Raw genomic sequence first — 21,838 nt, forward strand, 5'->3', positions numbered from 1 at the left:
ATTGGAATTGCAGTGAATAGCCTCGCTGCTTCAAAGCCTGGCTGTTTTCTACATAGGATATCCTTGCTAGGCCAGGTTGAATGAGATGGAGTAGCCTCGTGGTTTCCAAAGTCTGGCTTTGAAGCTGCAAGGCTGTTCAGTGTTAATCAAGGTGGGCCACAAAGGGGTTGATATATGTGTGGAATAACGTGCAGTGTGGTAGAAAGAACTGTTGTCTGGTTGAGGCAGGTGTTGCCATGGATCTCCTTGATTAGCATTGAATAGGCCTGCAGCTCCAAGGTCTGCCTGGTTAGTACTTCGAAGAATCCTTTGCTGGGACGTGTAAGCTGGGTGTGATTATTTAAGTTGTTTAGCATTGAATGGTCTTGTAGCTTCCAAGCCTGACTGCTTCCTGCGTGAGGGAATCCTTTGTTGGGAGGTGTTAGCTGGGCCTGGTTGTTTCCTGTGTGGAATTCCCCTGTGTTCTGAGTGTTGTTGTTTATTTAGTGTCGTGATTTTAGAGATTATATTGTTGTGTATTGTTATTAGAGCACAGTAATTATTATACATTATATTGATAATGTTATATGATTAGCCTGGAACAGTATTATATGAGGCCCCTTCTACACAATGGTTTAAAATTTAGACTGAAGTGGTTTTTTGGTTTTTTTGGTGTGGCCTAGGAGGCAGCCTGGCTTTGAAGCTGCAAGGCTGTTTAGTGTCAATCAAGGTGGGTCACAAAGGGGTGCATTCTGGTTTTTGGGGGTTTTTTTGCCCCATGGAGGTTAGGGGTGTGTAGTTTGTTTGTAAGAACGTAGAGACGTGGATGAGGGGTTGTGTTGTCAATTTTCTAGGTTGGGGGGCCTTTAGTTTTGTTGTTTTGCTCAGTGGAGCGATGCCATTCTCCTTTTATATATATAAATTGTGTTGTCCGCACTGCAGCCTAAACTTTGATATTTTCAGGGTTTTCAAAATATTCCTGGAAGCGGGTTGCTGTGAGTTTTCCGGGCTGTATTCCATGTTCCAGAAGCATTCTCTCCAGACCTTTCATCCACATCTATGACAAGCATCCTGAGACCTCACAACCTCTGAAGATGCCTGCCATAGATGTGGGTGAAACGTCAGGAGAGAATGCTTCAGGAACATGGCCAGACAGCTTAGAAAAATCACAGCCATTCTGGCCATGAAAGCCTTTGAAAACACATTCCTGGAAAAGTCAAATTTTCATGTCTGATTAGCAAATTGCCTTCTCCATTCAAGTCAAGTAATGTCACGCAACACAACATACAGTAGAGTCTCACTTATCCAAGCTTATCCAATGTTCTGCATTATCCAAGGCAGTCTGCCTTTTAGTAGTCAATGTTTTTGTAGTAAATGGTGCAATGTTTTGGTACTAAATTCTAAATACAGTAATTACTACATAACATTACTGTGTATTGAACTGCTTTTTCTGTCAATCTATATATATAAAAGGGTAATGAAATTTCGGCCTAGGACAAAACAACAAAACTATACATCCCAGAAACACTAAACTTGGCAGCACAACCCCTCATCCATGCCTCTACGTTCATACAACAAAAAGCACCAGGCTTTGAGACTGCAAGTCTATTCACTGCTATTCCACCTGGCCAACAAAGGATTCCCATAAGCCACAGCAACGTGTGGCCGGGCAAAGCTAGTTTGTTATAAAACATGATGTTTTGGTGCTTAATTTATAAAATCATAATGTAATTTTATGTTTAATAGGCTTTTTTCTTAATCCCTCCTTATTATCCAACATTTTCGCTTATCCAAGGTTCTGCCGGCCCATTTATCTTGGATAAGTGAGACTCTACTGTAACACTATAATCTGCCTTGAGTCAGCTCTTTTGGGGGAAGGCAGGATATAAATAAACTAATACAATAAAATACAACAATAGTTCACAAAGCAGAACACAAAAATATTTCCCATTTATTATAATGGATGCTTTCTCTTAGGCTTTTTCTTAATGCCTCCTTATTATCCAACATATCAGCCGCTCTGAGTCCCCTCGGGGAGAAGGGCGGGGTATAAATGCATGTAATAAATAAAGAAATATTCGCTTATCCAACATTCAGCCTGCCCGTTTATGTTGGATAAGTGAGACTCTACTGTATATATGCAAATAAAATATTAATGATCAATTGAAACTATTCGCTGTTAGCTCCAGCTTCTGCCAACCTAGCAGTTCGAAAACATTCAAATGTGTGAGTAGATCAATAGGTACTGCTCCAGTGGGAAGGTAACGGCACTCCATGCAGTCATGCCGGCCACATGACCTTGGAGGTGTCTACAGACAACGCCGGCTCTTCGGCTTAGAAATGGAGATGAGCACCAACCCCGAGAGTTGGACATGACTAGACTTAATGTTAAGGGGAAACCTTTACCTTTACTATTCAAATATAAGCACTACAGAAGCAAGGAAACTGTAAACAATGCCATTATATCTGCAGAGCCAAGGAGAGAACAAATCAAACATCTCATCTCCAACTCCTAGCACAGCACCACACATACGATGTCATAGGCATCACTGAAACCTGGTGGGATGACTCCCATCACTGGAATTTAACCATTGAGGGCTATAACCTCTTTCACAGAAATAGAACAAAGGGGAGAGGAGGGGGAGTAGCTTTATATGTCAAAAACAGTTACGTTGCAGAAGAAATGCAAGACTGTAATCCGGGAAACCAGCTTGAAAGCATCTGGATAAGAATCAAGGGAACCGGGACTCAAAAAGATCTTGTCGTGGGTGTCTACTACAGACCTCCGAGTCAGGATGAAGGACTTGATGAAGCCTTCTGTCAACAGCTGACCAAACAGGCACAAAGAAGAGATATAGTAGTCATGGGCGATTTCAATTATCCCGATATCTGCTGGAAAACAAACTCAGCCAAGAGTACAAAGTCCAACAAATTCCTCACTTGCCTTGCAGATAATTTTATGGTCCAGAAGGTAGAAGAGGCAACAAGGGGATCAGCAACTCTTGATCTAATCTTAACAAATGTGGAAGACCTGATCAATACAGTTGAAGTGGTTGGATCCTTAGGGGCAAGTGACCATGTGCTCCTGCAGTTTGCAATACAAAGGAATGCTGAAACTAAGACAAGTCAAACACGCATTCTGGACTTTAAGAGAGCTGACTTCCAAAAAATGAAGGAATTACTGAGCGGCATTCCATGGACGCCGATATTAAAAAACAAGGGAGTTAAGGATGGATGGGAGTTTTTCAAAAGTGAAATACTCAAGGCGCAAATGCAAACAGTGCCAACAAAGAAGAAAAATAAGACAAGTGCAAAGAAGCCAGAATGGATGTCCAAAGAACTTCTAACTGAGCTAAAGCTCAAAAGTGACATGCACAAGAAGTGGAAAAGGGGAGAAATCACCAAAGAAGAATTCAAACGTATAGCCAACTCCTGTAGGGAAAAGGTTCGCAAGGCTAAAGCGCAAAATGAGCTCAGGCTTGCCAGGGACATAAAAAACAACAAAAAAGGTTTTTTTGCTTATGTTGGTAGAAAAAGGAAGAAAAAGGAGGCGATAGGGCCACTGCAAGGAGTAGATGGGGTGATGGTGACAGGGGATAGGGAAAAGGCAGAACTGCTTAATGCCTTCTTTGCCTCGGTCTTCTCACAAAAAGAAAGCCATCTTCAACCTCAGCAACATGGAATGGACGAAGGATTGGGGGAAATCCAACCCCAAATAGGGAAACAAGTTGTCCAGGAACACCTGGCCACTCTAAACGAATTCAAGTCCCCAGGGCCAGATCAGCTACATCCAAGAGTATTGAAGGAACTAGCGGAAGTTATTTCAGAACCACTGGCAATCATCTTCGAGAGTTCTTGGAGAACAGGAGAAGTCCCAGCAGATTGGAGGAGGGCGAATGTGGTCCCTATCTTCAAGAAGGGAAAAAAGAACGACCCAAACAATTACCGTCCGGTCAGCCTCACATCAATACCAGGCAAGATTCTGGAAAAGATCATTAAGGAAGTGGTCTGCAAACACTTAGAAACAAATGCGGTCATTGCTAATAATCAACACGGATTTACCAAAAACAAGTCATGCCAGACTAATCTGATCTCTTTTTTCGATAGAGTTACGAGTTGGGTCGATACAGGGAATGCCGTGGATGTAGCATATCTAGATTTCAGTAAGGCCTTCGACAAAGTCCCCCACGACCTTCTGGCAAACAAACTAGTAAAATGTGGGCTAGACAAAACTACGGTTAGGTGGATCTGTAATTGGCTAAGCGAACGAACCCAAAGGGTGCTCACCAATGCGTCGTCTTCATCATGGAAAGAAGTGACAAGTGGAGTGCCGCAGGGCTCCGTCCTGGGCCCGGTTCTGTTCAACATCTTTATTAACGACTTAGACGAAGGGTTAGAAGGCACGATCATCAAGTTTGCAGATGACACCAAACTCGGAGGGATAGCTAACACTCCAGAAGACAGGAGCAGAATTCAAAACGATCTTGACAGACTAGAGAGATGGGCCGAAACTAACAAAATGAAGTTCAACAGGGACAAATGCAAGATACTTCACTTCGGCAGAAAAAATGGAAATCAAAGATACAGAATGGGGGACGCCTGGCTTGACAGCAGTGTGTGCGAAAAAGATCTTGGAGTCCTCGTGGACAACAAATTAAACATGAGCCTACAATGTGATGCGGCAGCTAAAAAAGCCAATGGGATTTTGGCCTGCATCAATAGGGGAATAACGTCCAGGGAAGTCATGCTCCCCCTCTATTCTGCCTTGGTCAGACCTGGAATACTGTGTCCAGTTTTGGGCACCGCAGATGAAGGGAGATGCTGACAAGCTGGAAAGCGTCCAGAGGAGGGCAACTAAAATGATTAAGGGTCTGGAGAACAAGCCCTATGAGGAGAGGCTTAAAGAGCTGGGCATGTTTAGCCTGCAGAAGAGAAGGCTGAGAGGAGACATGATAGCCATGTACAAATATGTGAGGGGAAGTCATAGGGAGGAGGGAGCAAGCTCGTTTTCTGCTGCCCTGCAGACTAGGACACGGAACAATGGCTTCAAACTATAGGAAAGGAGATTCCACCTGAACATCAGGAAGAACTTCCTCACTGTGAGGGCTGTTCGGCAGTGGAACTCTCTCCCCCGGGCCGTGGTGGAGGCTCCTTCTTTGGGGGCTTTTAAGCAGAGGCTGGATGGCCATCTGTCGGGGGTGCTTTGAATGCGATTTCCTGCTTCTTAGCGGGGGGTTGGACTAGATGGCCCTTGAGGTCTCTTCCAACTCTACTATTCTATGATTCTATGATTCTATGATTCTATGATTCATAAATCAAAGCACTGGTGCATAAAGCCTGGGAAAGTGACTTTTCAGATAACAGCTTCCAGAATCTGTCTTGTAATTATAGTCCAAAATGTAACTTTCCGAAGCTTTCTGAGAGTGGGAAAGAAGGCACAACAGAGAGAGAGAGAAAACAGAATGGCGTGTCTATGTGACAAATATCACACTTCACTGCTGCTAACCTGGAGGGATTTCATTCTTCCTTGAAGGACATCTATTGCTTTGCAGCGATGGTGGGAATCAGGGAGATCTTCAGCCATCTGGTGTTCTACATCTTGGAGCCACAACTCAATGGTATCTAAAGGCGGAGGTAACAAACGGTCCAGCTCTCCTTTCCATTCATAAATCTACATTAAGAAAAGACAAAGATGTCTAGTTTGTACAGGTTCTGTTATTTCATCTTTGCATACAAACCTTCTCAATGTTGTTACTAAGGAACCAACTGGAGGTCTGAAAGTCTAGACCAGGCATGGGCCAACTTGGGCCCTCCAGGTGTTTTGGACTTCAACTCCCACAATTCCTAACAGCCGGTAGGCTGTTGGGAATTGTGGGAGTTGAAGTCCAAAACACCTGGAGGGCCAAAGTTTGCCCATGCCTGGTCTAGTTAATTTACCTGTTGGGTTGCAATTCCCATTACATCCAGTCCAGTCCCAATCAAGTGATGGGACTGGTCATTCTGTAACACCTGGGGACCCAAATTGAGCAAAAACCAAAGCACTGTCCATTATGTAAAAATATATATAGTTGGCCTCTGTATTCACGAATTTTCTGTCTGTAAATTCAACAGCCCTTTGAAGGTAACCATAAGGTTCAATGAAAATGAATTTGACACCCTTGTTATAATGACACGATCTTTAAAGAAGATGTAACATTTCTACAGTTTTGGAAAAACCTTTGGAGGTTTTTAAGCAGAACCTGGATGTCTATCTGTTAGGAGTGCTTTGATTGTGTCTTCCTGCATGGCACAATGGTGTTGGAGCAGCTGGCATTTGTAATCTCTCCCAACTCTATGATTTCTTTGGTGAACGGCTACAGTTCCCGCAACCCTCTTCAAACTGTATTCAAAATATACCATATATACTCATATACCCGAATATAAGCAGAGGCACCTAATTTTACCACAAAAAAACTGGGAAAACATTTACTCCAGTATAAGCCGAAGGTGGGTAAATTTCAGAAATAAAAATAGATACCAATAAAATTACATTAATTGAGGCATCAGTAGGTTCAATGTTTTTAATATTTACATAAAGCTCAAATTTAAGATAAGACTGTCCAACTCTGATCAAATCATTATTCTCATCTTCTTCAATGTAAATGTGCTTATGTATCCTTTTAATAATAATAGAGTAAAATAATAAATGTAATAATAATAATAAGATCAGAGTGATCTTATTATTACAGGGCTCAGGCTGTGGCGCAGGCTGTGGCGCAGGCACATTGTGCAACATTTCTATCCCGCTTTTCTCAACCCCGGAGGGGACTCAAGGCAGACTCATGATTGCTTTCTGGAAAAATGTCTTGAATGTCCATGGAGAGCAGCTGCAATCAATCACTGCAATCAATCACTCTGACCAGGAGGTCATGAGTTCGAGGCCCGGCTCGGAGTCTATGTTTGTTTGTCTTTGTTCTATGTTAAAAGGCATTGAATGTTTGCCTATATGTGTAATGTGATCCGCCCTGAGTCCCCTTCGGGGTGAGAAGGGCGGAATATAAATGCTATAAGTAAATAAATAAATAAATAATGTAATAATAATAATAATAATAATAATAATAATAATAATAATAATAATAAAATAGAGTAAAATAAATGTAATAGTAGCAACAATAATAGAGAAAAATAATAAATGTAATAATACCAGTAATAATAGAGAAAAATAATAAATGTACCATATATTCTCGAGTATGAGCTGACCCAAATATAGACCAACCAGGATCCTCACCTGACCATAAGCCGAGGGGGGCTTTTTCAGTCTTTAAAAAAGGGCTGAAAAACTAGGCTTATACTTGAGTATATACAGTAACTTTTTTCAGCTTCTGGCCATTCAAGGCAAGGATGAGATACATTAAACACCCCTAATGACCTGTGAGGATAGGATGTTCCATGCTTCTCTCATCTGCAGTTGATCTTCACTCAGCTCCAAAGGTTTCCTTTTAGAAGCCAAAACAGGCAGGAAAGCTTTCTTCTCCTCATCAAATGTTTCCATAAAAGACATCATCTCCTAAGAAAGAAGATATATATGCTCACATTTTGCGTCACATACTTTCACAGTAAAGGAAGAATTAGGCGAGAGGGGAAGGTAATCTCAGTCACTCTAAAAGTATGGTAAGGAGCACAAAGTATGGTAAGGAGTTATTTGGACCATGGTCCAAAGGTTCGTCATCTCTGCTTCAAGAAAAGATGAATCACTAGATAGTGGTTATTTAAATGAAACTATCATGTGGATAAGCAGTAGCCTAAATACCCTAAAGTCGCCCACCAGATATCATCTGATTTTGGAAGCAAAGCAGGGTCAGTCTTGGGTAGTACTTGGAAGAGAGACTGCCAATACAGTAGAGCAGAGGTCCTCAAATTTTTAAAGCAGAGGGCCGGTCCACGATTCTTTAGACTGTTGAGGGGCTGAATTATCATTTGAAAAAAATACGAACAAATTCCTATGCACACTGCACATGTCTTATTTGTAGTGCAAAACAACAACAATGAAAGAACAATGCAATAATTAAAAATGAAAACTATTTTAACCAACATAAACCTATCAGGATTTCAATGGGAAGTGTGGGGCCTGCTACTGGCCAATGAGATAGTCAAGTTAATTAGGATTGTTGTTGTTGTTGTGTGCCTTCAAGTCATTTCAGACTTTGGGCGAGCCTAAGTCTAAAATTATTTATTTATTTATTTACTACATTTATTTACTACATTTATATCCCACCCTTCTCACCCTGAATGGGACTCAGAGCAGCTGTATGTACATACAATATATTATATTATATTATATTATATTATATTATATTATATTATATTATTTATTTATAGCATTTATATTCCGCCCTTCTCACCCCGAAGGGGACTCAGGGTGGATCACATTACACATATAGGCAAACATTCAATGCCTTTTAACATAGAACAAAGACAAACAAACATAGGCTCCGAGCGGGCCTCGAACTCATGACCTCCTGGTCAGAGTGATTCATTGCAGTTAATTGCACTGGCTTGCTCTCCCGCCTGCGCCACAGCCTTATATTATTAAGGTAAAGGTTTTCCCCTGACGTTAAGTCCAGTCGTGACCGACTCTGGGGATTGGTGCTCATTTCCATTACTAAGCCAAAGAGCCGGCGTTGTCCGTAGACACCTCCAAGGTCATGTGGCCAGCATGACTGCATGGAGCGCCGTTACCTTCCCGCCAGAGCAGTACCTATTGATCTACTCACATTGGCATGTTTTTGAACTGCTAGGTTGGCAGGAGCTGGAGCTAACAGTGGCCGCTCCCACCGCTCCCGGGGTTTGAACCTGGGACCTTTCGGTCTCCAGCTCCAGTGCTATTAGCATAGCACAATATTAGCATTATATATTACTATATTGAACTACACCACTATACTGTAATATTATATGTAATATATAACATATAAACAATATTATTAAATGTTATTATTAGTAGTATTATATTGTATAACATTATAATATTTTATCAATATTATATGTATATACAATATATTATATTATTAAAACTGATATAAAAATATTATATTATAAAACTGAGGGTGGGGGCCAGGTAAAAGACCTTGGAGGGCCGCATCCGGCCCCTGGGCCTTAGTTTGGGGACCCCTGCAGTAGAGTCTCACTTATCCAAGCTAAACGGGCCGGCAGAATGTTGGATAAGCAAATATCTTGGATAATAAGGAGGGATTAAGGAAAAGCCTATTAAACATCAAATTGGGTTATGATTTTACAAATTAAGCACCCAAACATCATGTTATACAACAAATTTGACAGAAAAAGTAGTTCAATACGCAGTAATGTTATGTAGTAATTACTGTATTTACGAATTTAGCACCAAAATATCATGCTATATTGAAAACATTGACTACAAAAATGCCTTGGATATTCCAGAACCTTGGATAAGCGATAAGTGAGACTCTACTGTATGAGGAATGTCCAGGATGAGAGAAAGAACTCTTGTCTTTTGGAGGCAGGTGTGAATGTTGCAATTGGTCACCTTAATTAGCACTGAATGGCCTTGCAGCTTCAAAGCCCAGCTGCTTCTTGCATGGGGGAATCCTTTCTTGGGAGGTGTTAACTGGCCCTGATTGTTTCCTGTCTGGAATTCCTTTGTTTTCACGAATTTACGAATTTAGCACCAAAATATCATGATATATTGAAAATATTGACTACAAAAATGCAATGGATAATCCAGAACCTTGGGTAAGCGAATCTTGGATAAGTGAGACTCTACTGTAAATCCAAGGTGCTGTATGTTATATTTCTGAGAAAGGAACTGACAAAACCACCTGTGAGTAATCCTTGTTGAAGAAAACCCTATGGAATCCATGAGTCACCTCAAATATCACCACTTCAAAAAACCTGTCAAAGCAAAAACAAACTACAGGAAAGGAGATTCTATCTGAACATTGGGAAGAACTTCCTCACTGTGAGAGCTGTTCAGCAGTGGAACTCTCTGCCCCGGAGTGTGGTGGAGGCTTTTAAGCAGAGGTTGGATGGCCATCTGTTGAGGGTGCTTTGAATGCGATTTTCATGCTTCTTGGCAGAGGGTTGGACTGGATGGCCCATGAGGTCTCTTCCAACTATGATTCTATGATTCTATGAAGCCTGCAAGGCCGGTGGCTTCTAGAGGACAATGATGGGCCATGCTTCATCAAAATGGTGCCTTAAACTGGGACTTCAAGTCACTTCCAATTCTAATTGCAAACCCCATTTCAGTGAGGAGGACTTCAAGTTTCTGAGAAATCAAAACTAGGCCCTGAACTCACCAAATTCTAATTGCAAACCCCATTTCAGTGAGGAGGACTTCAAGTTTCTGAGAAATCAAAACTAGGCCCTGAACTCACCAAATCTTGCAATTGTGATACAAGACAACCATCATTCAAAATGACAAAGAAATGACGAGAAAGTAAGAAGGCAGAACTCTGTATAGCATTGTTGTACAGAGTCATGGAAAAATGCAAAACCCTTGATTTAGTCACATGAATGTATTCCTTGAGATCATTTCTTATCTCTAAATGTATGAAATGTGCCAAGAGAACTTACTTTGTATTTCTCATAGAAGGGTGCATTGTCAGTTTCAGCCTGCAACTCTGTTAACTTCGTTTCTTGAGCTTCCAGCCAACTCAAGGTCTCGTTCGCTTTCCCCTGGGAAACAGAACAGAAAGTTGCAAACATGTATCTCAACCCTCCCAAAAATTCCAGCCGTGCATTGTTGAAGAACAGGTCACCCTGTCAAAGATACTCTCAAGGAAGTTCCCCCTTTCAGAAAGGACTGCATTTCAAACCTTGTGAAAGCGATGCAAGAACTCGCACCAACATCATTTTGGAACCTGCTTTGCCAAATGAGCTGATGTCAATGGCAGGTACTGTGGGTTTTCCCTCATGTCAACTCCCCTATTACAACAGCTTCACTGGCTGCCAGTTTGTTTCTGGGCACAATTCAAAGTGCTAGTTATGACCTATGAAGTCCTCTATGGCTCAGGTCCAGACTATATAGCAGATCCTTCAACTAAGGGTCAGAAAGCATCTGTACTACCCTATTTCCCTGAAAATAAGACATCCCTTGAAAATAAGACCTAGTAGAGGTTTTGCTGAATTGCTCAATATAAGGCCTCCCCGGAAAGTAAGACCTAGCAAAGTTTTTGACTGGAAACATGCACAACAAACAGAACACCAGAGCATGCAGGATCGGTAAATGTACATACCACAGAGTGTTGTACATGGAAATAATGGTAGTAACAAGAAACTCTTGACAGGATTCACAATTTGGTTATGCTAGTTTGTGATGACAACTACTGTAAAGTATTTTATTTATTTATTTATTTATTTATTTATTTATTTATTTATTTACAGTATTTAAATTCCGCCCTTCTCGCCCCAAAGGGGACTCAGGGCGGATCACATTATACACACATAGGGCAAACATTCAATGTCCATAGACACATCAGAGACAGACAGACGCAGAGGCAATTTAACCTTCTCCTGAGGGGATGTTCGATTCTGGCCACAGGGGGGAGCAGCTGCTTCATCATCCACTCTGACGGCACTTCCTCATTCCAAGTCGTAAATTAGTTAAACTTGCCTCCCCACTTTTATAAGTGGTACCTTATTTCCTACTTGATAGATGCAACTGTCTTTCGGGTTGCTAGGTCAGCAACAAGCAGGGGCTATTTTTTTATTTTTAATTGACGGGTGCTCACCCCGCCACGGGCTGGCCTCAAACTCATGACCTCATGGTCAGAGTGATTTATTGCAGCAGGCTGCTCAACAGCCTGCGCCACAGCCCGGCCCCTTTTTTTGTTCCACAATAAGTGTGAATTCTTCTTCATGGAAAAATAAGACATCCCCTGAAAATAAGACTTAGCACATCTTTGGGAGCAAAAATTAATATAAGACACTGCCTTATTTTCAGGGAAACAGGATAGTTACTGCTCTAATCTTTTTTCTTCTCTTTTTGCACCTTTTGTCCCATTATTGTAAAGACACTCTAAACAGAGCTTTCTGATATAACAAGAAACCTCTGAGTCTATATGAAACAAGCAATACATCATACATTTTTTAAAAAAATTGTAAATGAAAAGTTTTCATGAGAAATGTTGTTATTACAATTTATGCCTGTGTCCATATGTCTTATAAGAGTTTTGTTCGATCTCCAGTTTGCTAGAAAAACTGAATTACTGTGTCGCAAAATGATACATGTCTAAAAAATGTTTGGAAAGTTCTGCTCTAAAACATGCTCAGGATTCTTGAGGAATCTTCACCCAATGAATATTCTGATCTCACCAAATTTAGTTCCAAAATTAAAGATTTACATACCTGCATTTCATCTTCAACTACAGGTAAACTTTTGAAATACTGCAGAAACTGAGCCACATACGTCATGATGGACTTTTCATCTGGATTGGTGACATCAACATCTATGAAGTGGAAGAAACAGTTTAAACATTCCTAGATTGCATGATTTATTATTATTTATTTATTATGTGCAACATTTCTATCCCGCTTTTCTCAACCCCGGAGGGGACTCAAGGCAGACTCATGATTGCTTTCTGGAAAAATGTCTTGAATGTCCATGGCAGATTCCCCTTTTTCTCCTTGATCCCAGCTTCTGGGTAGTGAGAGAATGTAGAATTATAAAAGCAGAACTATGTGAATATGAAACTGGCCACTGGATTTTAGAAGAAGATGAAAGAACTCATGTTAAAACCCTTGTGCTGCTATTAACAGAGTTCCTCCCAGGCTAAATACAAAGTGACCAATGGCAAAGTAAGGATGAAACAAAATAGTTACCTTCAGGTTCAAGCAGCCGGGGAATATTTAGTTTCTTCTCTGCAAGATCAAAGGCCTCCTTCAGATTCTCTTGGTTGGACCTTCCTTTTGCTTTCTCCACATCAACCAAACCTGGACGTAAGGCATGAATGACAGCTAAGAAAGCCAACCCATTTCTCCAGCTGGATTTGAAATCTGCAACACTGACGGAGCCATGTCTGTACCAAAAAAATATAATATAATATAATATAATATAATATAATATAATATAATATAATATAATATATTCAAAGCATCCATCAAGTTACTCCTGTAAGCAGTGGTGAAGTTCCATCAACCATGAAAATCTGGATCAATTTATCTCGCTGTACCACCATCACCATGTCACAACTTTACAAAGTTACTTTTTGGGCTACAACTGTCCAGGGAAAATGTTGCCTGAAGATTTCTAGAGATCATAATCCAAACAAGTAACTTTTCCAAGCTCGAAGAGTCATATACTGTGTGTATACTTTGCAAGCCTGGCTTGTTCTGGATATCCTGAACTACAAATCCCATTCTCCCAAGGTAGAATGTTATAGTGCAACAACAGAGGAGGATTGGGGAAATTTAGGGAAAGCTAATTCATCATTTGCCCTTTATTATTTAGGGCCACATCACACCATGCTGCCATTGCACTTTATTCCACTTTCGTTGCCACAGTATCCTGAGATTTGAAGTTTAAGGAGGGGCATTTTGAATTCTCAGCCAGAGACCTCTTGGACCTCACTAGACTACAAACACCAGAATTCCATTCAATGTTAGTAAAGTGGAATATACGAGGGTTATCCAGAAAGTAGATTACGTTTTGGAATTAAAAATGAACAAAGTATAGGAGAAAACATTTACCAGATGCAGTTGAAAGCCACACCCAAATACCACTTTTCAACATAGTCGCCATTCAAATCTAGGCACTTCTCATAGCGATGAATGAGCTTGGCAACTCCTCCCCTACAAAACTCTGCCGCTTGTGTCCTCAACACAGCATTTTGGTGACGATGCGCAGCTGCAGAAAGAGGTGACCTGCTGGTTGAGGACGCAAGCGGCAGAGTTTTGTGGGGAAGGAGTTGCCAAGCTCATTCATCGCTATGATAAGTGCCTAGATTTGAATGGCAACTATGTTGAGAAGTGGTATTTGGGTGTGGCTTTCAACTGCACATGGTAAATGTTTTCTCCTATACTTTTTTCATTTTTAATTCCAAAACATAATCTACTTTCTGGATAACCCTCGTAGCTTTACAACAGTGTAGCATAATAAGGATCTTAGTGTAAGCCACTTGAACGGCACAATGGGATAAATTCAATTCCTGGGATACCTTGTATTTACTGGTGATCTCTCTTCCAAGTGAACTCAGTGAAATCAATAGGACTTAAGTCAATTAAGTTTGGACTCCGCCTAATGTATCTCTGACCATGATTTCTCAACCTGCAGTGATACATCCACTGCAAAGAAATTCAGATATATTCGACATAAATGCCACTCATGTTCCTTCAGACAATGTGTTTCTTTGTTTGAGAACAGAGCCATGCCCAGAAGGGGCATCCATGAGTCAGAACTAGTCCTGGCAGAACAGCGAATTTTAAAAAGTGGTTTGCATACTGCAAGTAAGTGGGAAGGTGAACAAAGACCTAACACTTTGACTGAATTCAGTGATCTCATGGGTTTGAAATGTGTTTACAGAGTTTGTGTTCAGCACTAGTAGAGGTTGAGAAAGTTACTTTTTAATTCTTTAAAATCCTATAAGACCCTTGGCAGCTTGTTGAGCCCTATCCATTGATGACAGTAGTTGAGAAATTCTGCGAGTTGTAGTTCAAAAAAGTAACTCCCTGAGATTCTGATCTGAACACAAACTAAATCAGGCACTTGAACTAGGCACAAAATTCCTTTTATTGTCTACAACGTAATTATAGAAATGAGACAGTGCTGACCAACTTATTCTGTTAAGACATGAATAAAGCTCTTTTCCTCATACAAAATCTTATCACAGCAGGCCATTTGTTGCAGTCTTCCCTCATGAGGACTACAGTAGAGTCTGGATTATCCAACGGGCCGGCAGAAAGTTGGATAAGCGAATATGTTGGATAATAAGGAGTGATTAAGAAAAATCCTATTGAACATCAAAATAGGTTATGATTTTACAAATTAAGCACCAAAACATCATGTTATACAACAAATTTGACAGGCAAAAGTAGTTCAATACGCAGTAATGTTATGTTGTAATTACTGTATTTACGAATTTAGCACCAAAATATCACGATATATTGAAAACATTGACTACAAAAATGCGTTGGATAATCCAGAATGCTGGATAAGTGAGTGTTGGATAAGTGAGACTCTACTATAGTTGAGTATTCAGCTCACAGCAAGCAGAGCCTGAAGTGCCATGTGGTTGTAAAAGAATTTAGAGCTTGGGAGGAAAAGATCCAGACTTGTAAAAGGTTTATTTACAAAAATAATAACTACATTTCTTAATAGTAAAGAACTGGGTCTGAGCTACTCTAACTAATCCCATCTCTTCTAGGGTTCAAAAGAGAGGGGGAAATCTCCAAGCACTACATCTCTCCTGACACACAAGCAGGGAGAGATGTAAATATAGAAGTCAAAGACAAAAGGCATGCACCTGTGAAGTATCCATTCTACACAACTAATCAGAACGAAAGAAGAAACAGAAAGGAGAGAATAAATAGATACATTCCAACTGTCATTCCTCATTGAGGACTGCAGACTTGAGCAGTGAGGGTTGAATTCCAACAAGAAGAAGGCAAAGCAAAAAATCCTTCTGAACAAATCTTGCCAAGAAAACCTTGTGATAGGTTCACCTTAGTGTCACTGTAAATCATTAATGACTTAAAGCAGGGGTCCCCAAACTAAGGCCCGGGGGCCGGATGCGGCCCATCGAAGCCATTTATCCGGCCCCCACGGCACAAGGGCAGAAGGGGGTTGGGCTAAATGACCCAAGGGGTCTCTTCTTCTCTTACAACCCTTATTATTATTATTATTATTATTATTATTATTATTATTATTATTATTATTATTATTATTATTATTATTATCATTGAGGCTGGGTGGACATCTGTCAGGGGCAATACTAATGGCTTTTGGTGCACAAAGGCAGAAGGGGATAGAACTAAATGGCCCAAGGGGTCTCTTCCAACCCTCTTTATTATTATTATTATTATTATTATTATTATTATTATTATTATTATTATTATTAACATTGAGGCTGGGTGGCCATCTGTCAGGGATGCTTTGCTTGTGCTTTTGGTGCACAAAGGCAGAAAGGGATTGGACTCAATGGCCCAAGGGGTCTCTTCCAACCCTTATTATTATTATTATTATTATTATTATTATTATTATTATTATTATTATTATCATCATCATTGAGGCTGGGTGGCCATCTGTCAGGGATGCTTTGCTTGTGCTTTCGGTGCACAAAGGCAGAAGGAGATTGGACTCAATGGCCCAAAGGGTCTCTTCCAACGCTCTTTTTTATTATTATTGTTGTTGTTGTTGCTGTTGTTGTTGTTATTATTATTATTATTATTATTTATTATTATTATTGCTTGGTGGCCAACTATAGTCCGGCCCTCCAACGGTCCGAAAGATCATGAACTGGCCCCCTGTTTAAAAAGTTTGGGGACCCCTGACTTAAAGGAACAAACAACCAACACCATAACTAAACTCTTGACCTCCTTAGACCCATTGATAGCTAGCAAGAACAAGACAGAGCAAATGTAAACTGCTGAAATTTCCTTTTCCATGCTACTATTAAAAGTACAAGAGTCATATCCTCTTTTTCTTTACTCTCTATTCTTATTCATTTTTTATGTATGCATGCTGAATCAAGACACAAAGAGAGCAGTGTGTTAACCCTGTTGCTTCTGTTTCTGATTCCATTGCTTTCCACATGGGACAGAGTAAAAAAGACAGGATGGAAGAAATTCCCTTATGCACAGATGCTTTCTATTATGGGTTTTTAATGGGCAGTCCTATGCTAATCTCAAAATTCCATATGACAGATCTGAGATTAAAATGGAATAATCTATATATATAAAAGAGTGATGGCATCAGGGCAGCGGACAAAACAACAAAACTACAGGCCCCTCAACCTCGAAATTTGACAACACAGCCCATCATCCATGGCTCTAGGTTGATACGACAAAAAGAAAAGAAAAATAAAGTCCTAATTAGCGGGAGAGGAATAATTGTTTTTATCCAATTGCTGCCAGTTACAAGACTAAGTTCCGCCCACTTGGTCTTCTAGCAACCTACTCAGCCCAGGGGACAGGCACAGTTAGGCCTTACTTAGGCTTCTTCCACTCCTGACAGATGGCCATTCAGCCTCTACATAATAATGATGATTATGAAGATGATAATAATAATAATAATAATAATAATAATAATAATAGAAGCATAGAATCCAAGAGTTTGGAGAGACCCTTAAGGGCCATCCAACCCAACCCTTTCTACTATGCAGCAGGACACAATCCAAGCATTCACAACACATGGACAACGTACAAATACTATACAATACTACACAGGGACATAGACCCCCCTCTACCCTCACCACTTTCACAGTACACAAACAACCAAATGCATACTAAACATAAAGACAACCATACAACAGACATTCAATACCACCACTACCTCAACAACTTCTCACCAACACCACCAGACAACGCCACAGCAATGCGTGGCCGGGCACAGCTAGTAGTGCTATAATTCTGTAGTGTGAATGGACCATAGAACCAGTAGGATGCAATTTCTCCTTTCTCCTGATCCACGGGTCTCCCAGCTTTTTAAGGAAAATGTTCTAAAGAGAGTCTTCCATTGTTTTAATTCTATTGTTATTTTACATGTCCTTTTAAATTGCTGTAACACTAATATTTAATTTTATTTTAATGCTGAACTCCAGCACATTTTGAACTACATTGAAATTTGTAAGATGCTTCCGGTCCCAGTTTTTAGGAAAAGACGGGACATAAATAAAGTTAGCAACAATAATAATAAATAACATGTCTCTGCCTTCAGAAACTCTTCTTCCAGAGCAGATTTTTGGACAATGCAGAGGACTTGACCAGAAACAGGAAAGGAAAATAAAATTCTGTTGTACTATCAGATGTCTACTAGAGTCAACTTTGGTTTAAATGTTATTATTTATTTATTTACTGAATATATATATATATACCTCTTTTCTCACCCCTGGGGGGACTCAAAGAGGTTTACAACATAATAGTGGAAAAAATTCAATGCCAAACACAACACGGAAAATTAAATCATACAGTAGAGTCTCACTTATCCAACACTCGCTTATTCATGTTCTGGATTATCCAATGCATTTTTGTAGTCAATGTTTTCAATACATCGTGATATTTTGGTGATAAATTTGTAAATACAGTAATTGCAACATAACATTACTGCGTATTGAACTACTTTTTTCTGTCAAATTTGTTGTATAACATGATGTTTTGGTGCTTAATTTGTAAAATCATAAGCTAATTTGATGTTTAATAGGCTTTTCCTTAATCTCTCCTTATTATCCAACATATTTGGTTATCCAAGGTTCTGCCGGCCCGTTTACGTTGGATAAGTGAGATTCTACTGTATATCTAAATAGTAAACATTTAACTGTATTAAAATCAGTAAGACCATTAAACATAAGATCTAAACAACATTTAGACATTAAGGCAAGAATTAAAACACCTAATACAGTAGAATCTCACTTATCTAAGCTAAACGGGCTGGCAGAACGTTGGATAAGCAAATGCTGGATAATAAGGAGAGATTAAGGAGAAGCCTATTAAACATCAAATTAGGTTGATTTTACAAACTAAGCACCAAAAATATCATGTTATACAACAAATTTGACAGAAAAAGCAGTTCAATATGCAGTAATGCTACGTAGTAATTACTGTATTTACGAATTTAGCACCAAAATATCACGATGCATTGAAAACATTGACTACAAAAATGCGTTGGATAATCCAGAATGTTGGATAAGCGAATGATGGATAAGTGAAACTCTACTGTATAAACATTAAAATCACATAATCCAAAATCGTAGACCGGGGCTATTCCAATTGGCAATTGCACATATTTCCTATTTGTTTCTTGAACTGAATTATTTTAGTGGCCAAAAGCTTGCTCCCACAGCCATGTCTTTGTTTTCTTTCTGAAGGCCATGAGGGAGGGTGCTGTTCCAGAGCTGAGGAGCCACCACTGAGATAATTTCAGAGCCGAGGAGCCACCCCTGAGAAGGCCCTGTCTCTCATCTGCACAAACCACATTTGCGAAGGAGGAGGGACTGAGAGCAGGACATCCCCAGAAGATCTTAGCCTCCATGATGGTTCATAGATATGTTCAGACAGGTAGGCTGGGCCGGAACCGTTAGACCTAAGCATTATCTTCATATTCGCAAGACCAGGATAAAATATATCCTCTCTATGCATTTTCTAGGGTCACCAGATGATTTTATGTTATCTTTCCACCAAAATGTCTCTGTGTCTTGGAACAATTTCTCCCCGTAGAGATGTTCAATGTGTTGTTGAAGGCTTTCATGGCCGGGATCACAGGGTTGTTGTATGTCTTTCGGGCTGTGTGGCCATGTTCCAGAAGTATTCTCTCCTGACGTTTCGCCCACATCTATGGCAGGCATCCTCAGAGGTTGTGAGGTATGGAAAAACTAAGCAAGGAATGTTTATATATATCTGTGGGAAGTCTAGGGTGAGGAAGAACTCTTGTCAGTTGGAGGCCACTGTAAATGTTCCAGTTAATCACCCTAATTTGCATTATATATATCCCACAGATATATATAAACATTCCTTGCTTAGTTTTTTCCATACCTCACAACCTCTGAGGATGCCTGCCATAGATGTGGGCGGAACGTCAGGAGAGAATACTTCTGGAACATGGCTATACAGCCCGAAAGACATACAACAGCCCTTTCCACCAAAAGTACCAAAGAGCCACCCTAGAGTAGTGATGGTGAACCTTTAAGAGACTGATTCCCCTGTCGCTACTTACTTAGCGCACTGTTCCTTTGCCCACAAGAGCAATGCTTTCTTGGCTGATATCTTCCATCGCTCTTTCGCTTTTGCATTTCTTTTAGCCGGAGGGCTTTCTGTGGGAGAGGTATTGTCTGTGGCAGCCGGAGTCTCCACAGGAGGGTGACCGTACCCACCAGCCAGAGTCCAGGCTAACTCTTCAATCTGCCCAAAAGATTCAGAAATAAAAAATATATTATTTATTTCCGGTATTTCTACCCACCCTTCTCCCCTGGGGGACTCAGGGCGGCTTACAAATTGGCAACACAGTGCCATCACATCAACAATACAATACAAAAGGCATTAAAAACTAAAAACTTTTAAAACATTATAAAAACCAATATACAATAATAAAACATTACCATACACCAAGGTAATGTCCTTTCATTCACTAGACCTTGTTAAAAACTCCACTTAGCAGCTATCATCAAAAGGGGGAAAGAAGGATGAAAGCAAATTTGCAGTGATGATATTGTGAGCAAATTTTTTAGCTCTAGTAAGAAGAGCAGTTTTCAAAGGAGAAAATGCCTAGTAGAGGGAAGTCTTGCCAAGGCTTCTTTCAGAGGGAAGTCCTACCTAAGCTTCTTTCAGAGGGAAGTCCTACCAAGGCTTCTTTCAGAAGGAAGTCCTACTAGGCTTCTTTCAGAGGCAAGTCCTACCTAAGCTTCTTTCAGAGGGAAGTCCTACCAAGGCTTCTTTTTAGAGGGAAATCCTACCAAGGCTTCTTTCAGAGGGAAGTCCTACCAAGGCTTCTTTTTAGAGGGAAGTCCTACCTAGGCTTCTTTCAGAGGGAAGTCCTACCTAAGCTTCTTTCAGAGGGAAATCCTACCAAGGCTTCTTTCAGAGGGAAGTCCTACTAAGGCTTCTTTTTAGAGGGAAGTCCTACCTAGGCTTCTTTCAAAGGGAAGTCCTACCTAAGCTTCTTTCAGAGGGAAGTCCTACCAAGGCTTCTTTCAGAAGGAAGTCCTACTAGGATTCTTTCAGAGGCAAGTCCTACCTAAGCTTCTTTCAGAGGGAAATCCTACCAAGGCTTCTTTCAGAGGGAAGTCCTACTAAGGCTTCTTTTTAGAGGGAAGTCCTACCTAGGCTTCTTTCAAAGGGAAGTCCTACCTAAGCTTCTTTCAGAGGGAAGTCCTACCAAGGCTTCTTTCAGAAGGAAGTCCTACTAGGATTCTTTCAGAGGCAAGTCCTACCTAAGCTTCTTTCAGAGGGAAGTCCTACCAAGGCTTCTTTTTAGAGGGAAATCCTACCAAGGCTTCTTTCAGAGGGAAGTCCTACCAAGGCTTCTTTTTAGAGGGAAGTCCTACCTAGGCTTCTTTCAGAGGGAAGTCCTACCTAAGCTTCTTTCAGAGGGAAATCCTACCAAGGCTTCTTTCAGAGGGAAATCCTACTAAGGCTTCTTTTTAGAGGGAAGTCCTACCTAGGCTTCTTTCAAAGGGAAGTCCTACCTAAGCTTCTTTCAGAGGGAAGTCCTACCAAGGCTTCTTTCAGAAGGAAGTCCTACTAGGATTCTTTCAGAGGCAAGTCCTACCTAAGCTTCTTTCAGAGGGAAATCCTACCAAGGCTTCTTTCAGAGGAAAGTCCTACCAAGGCTTCTTTCAGAGGGAAGTCCTACCTAAATCCCTTACTTATTCTTATTACAGTCATTTTCATTGGCAGAACAAAATGAATTAGAACAGATTTGAAAAGCATTTCTGCAGATGAAAACTGGCACAGTCAGGGTTTTAAGATGTGGGTATGCAGATATCAAATTCAAAAACTCTTCTCCTCCCTTTTTTATTAATACTCACCTGAAAATGCAAAATGATTGTCCAAATAAGACCAAGCACAATGGATGGTTTCCCTTCAACAATATCAGCAACATGGATATTGATGAGTTTGATCTGGAATGACAAGTTTTTGAACAAGAACAGGAAAAATTTATAGCTCTAGCTTGACATTTCTAGATATAAAATACAGGTAA

The 21,838-nt window shown here is 40.3% G+C and overlaps 1 protein-coding gene across 1 annotated transcript in view; it reads right to left on the minus strand.

The window, feature by feature from the left end:
• Positions 1-21,838, minus strand: part of syne2 (spectrin repeat containing nuclear envelope protein 2) — a 325,700-nt gene that overhangs the window by 231,346 nt on the left and 72,516 nt on the right. The window contains exons 6-12 of the mRNA XM_062967506.1: positions 21,666-21,758; positions 19,856-20,040; positions 12,814-13,010; positions 12,340-12,440; positions 10,567-10,668; positions 7,388-7,525; positions 5,486-5,650 (exon numbers count right to left, since the gene is read on the minus strand). Of these exons, the coding sequence (XP_062823576.1) occupies positions 5,486-5,650; positions 7,388-7,525; positions 10,567-10,668; positions 12,340-12,440; positions 12,814-13,010; positions 19,856-20,040; positions 21,666-21,758 (981 nt within the window). The remainder of the gene's footprint in view (positions 1-5,485; positions 5,651-7,387; positions 7,526-10,566; positions 10,669-12,339; positions 12,441-12,813; positions 13,011-19,855; positions 20,041-21,665; positions 21,759-21,838) is intronic.

Source organism: Anolis carolinensis, chromosome 1 (assembly GCF_035594765.1).
Source record: "Anolis carolinensis isolate JA03-04 chromosome 1, rAnoCar3.1.pri, whole genome shotgun sequence".
Lineage (NCBI taxonomy): Eukaryota > Metazoa > Chordata > Lepidosauria > Squamata > Dactyloidae > Anolis > Anolis carolinensis.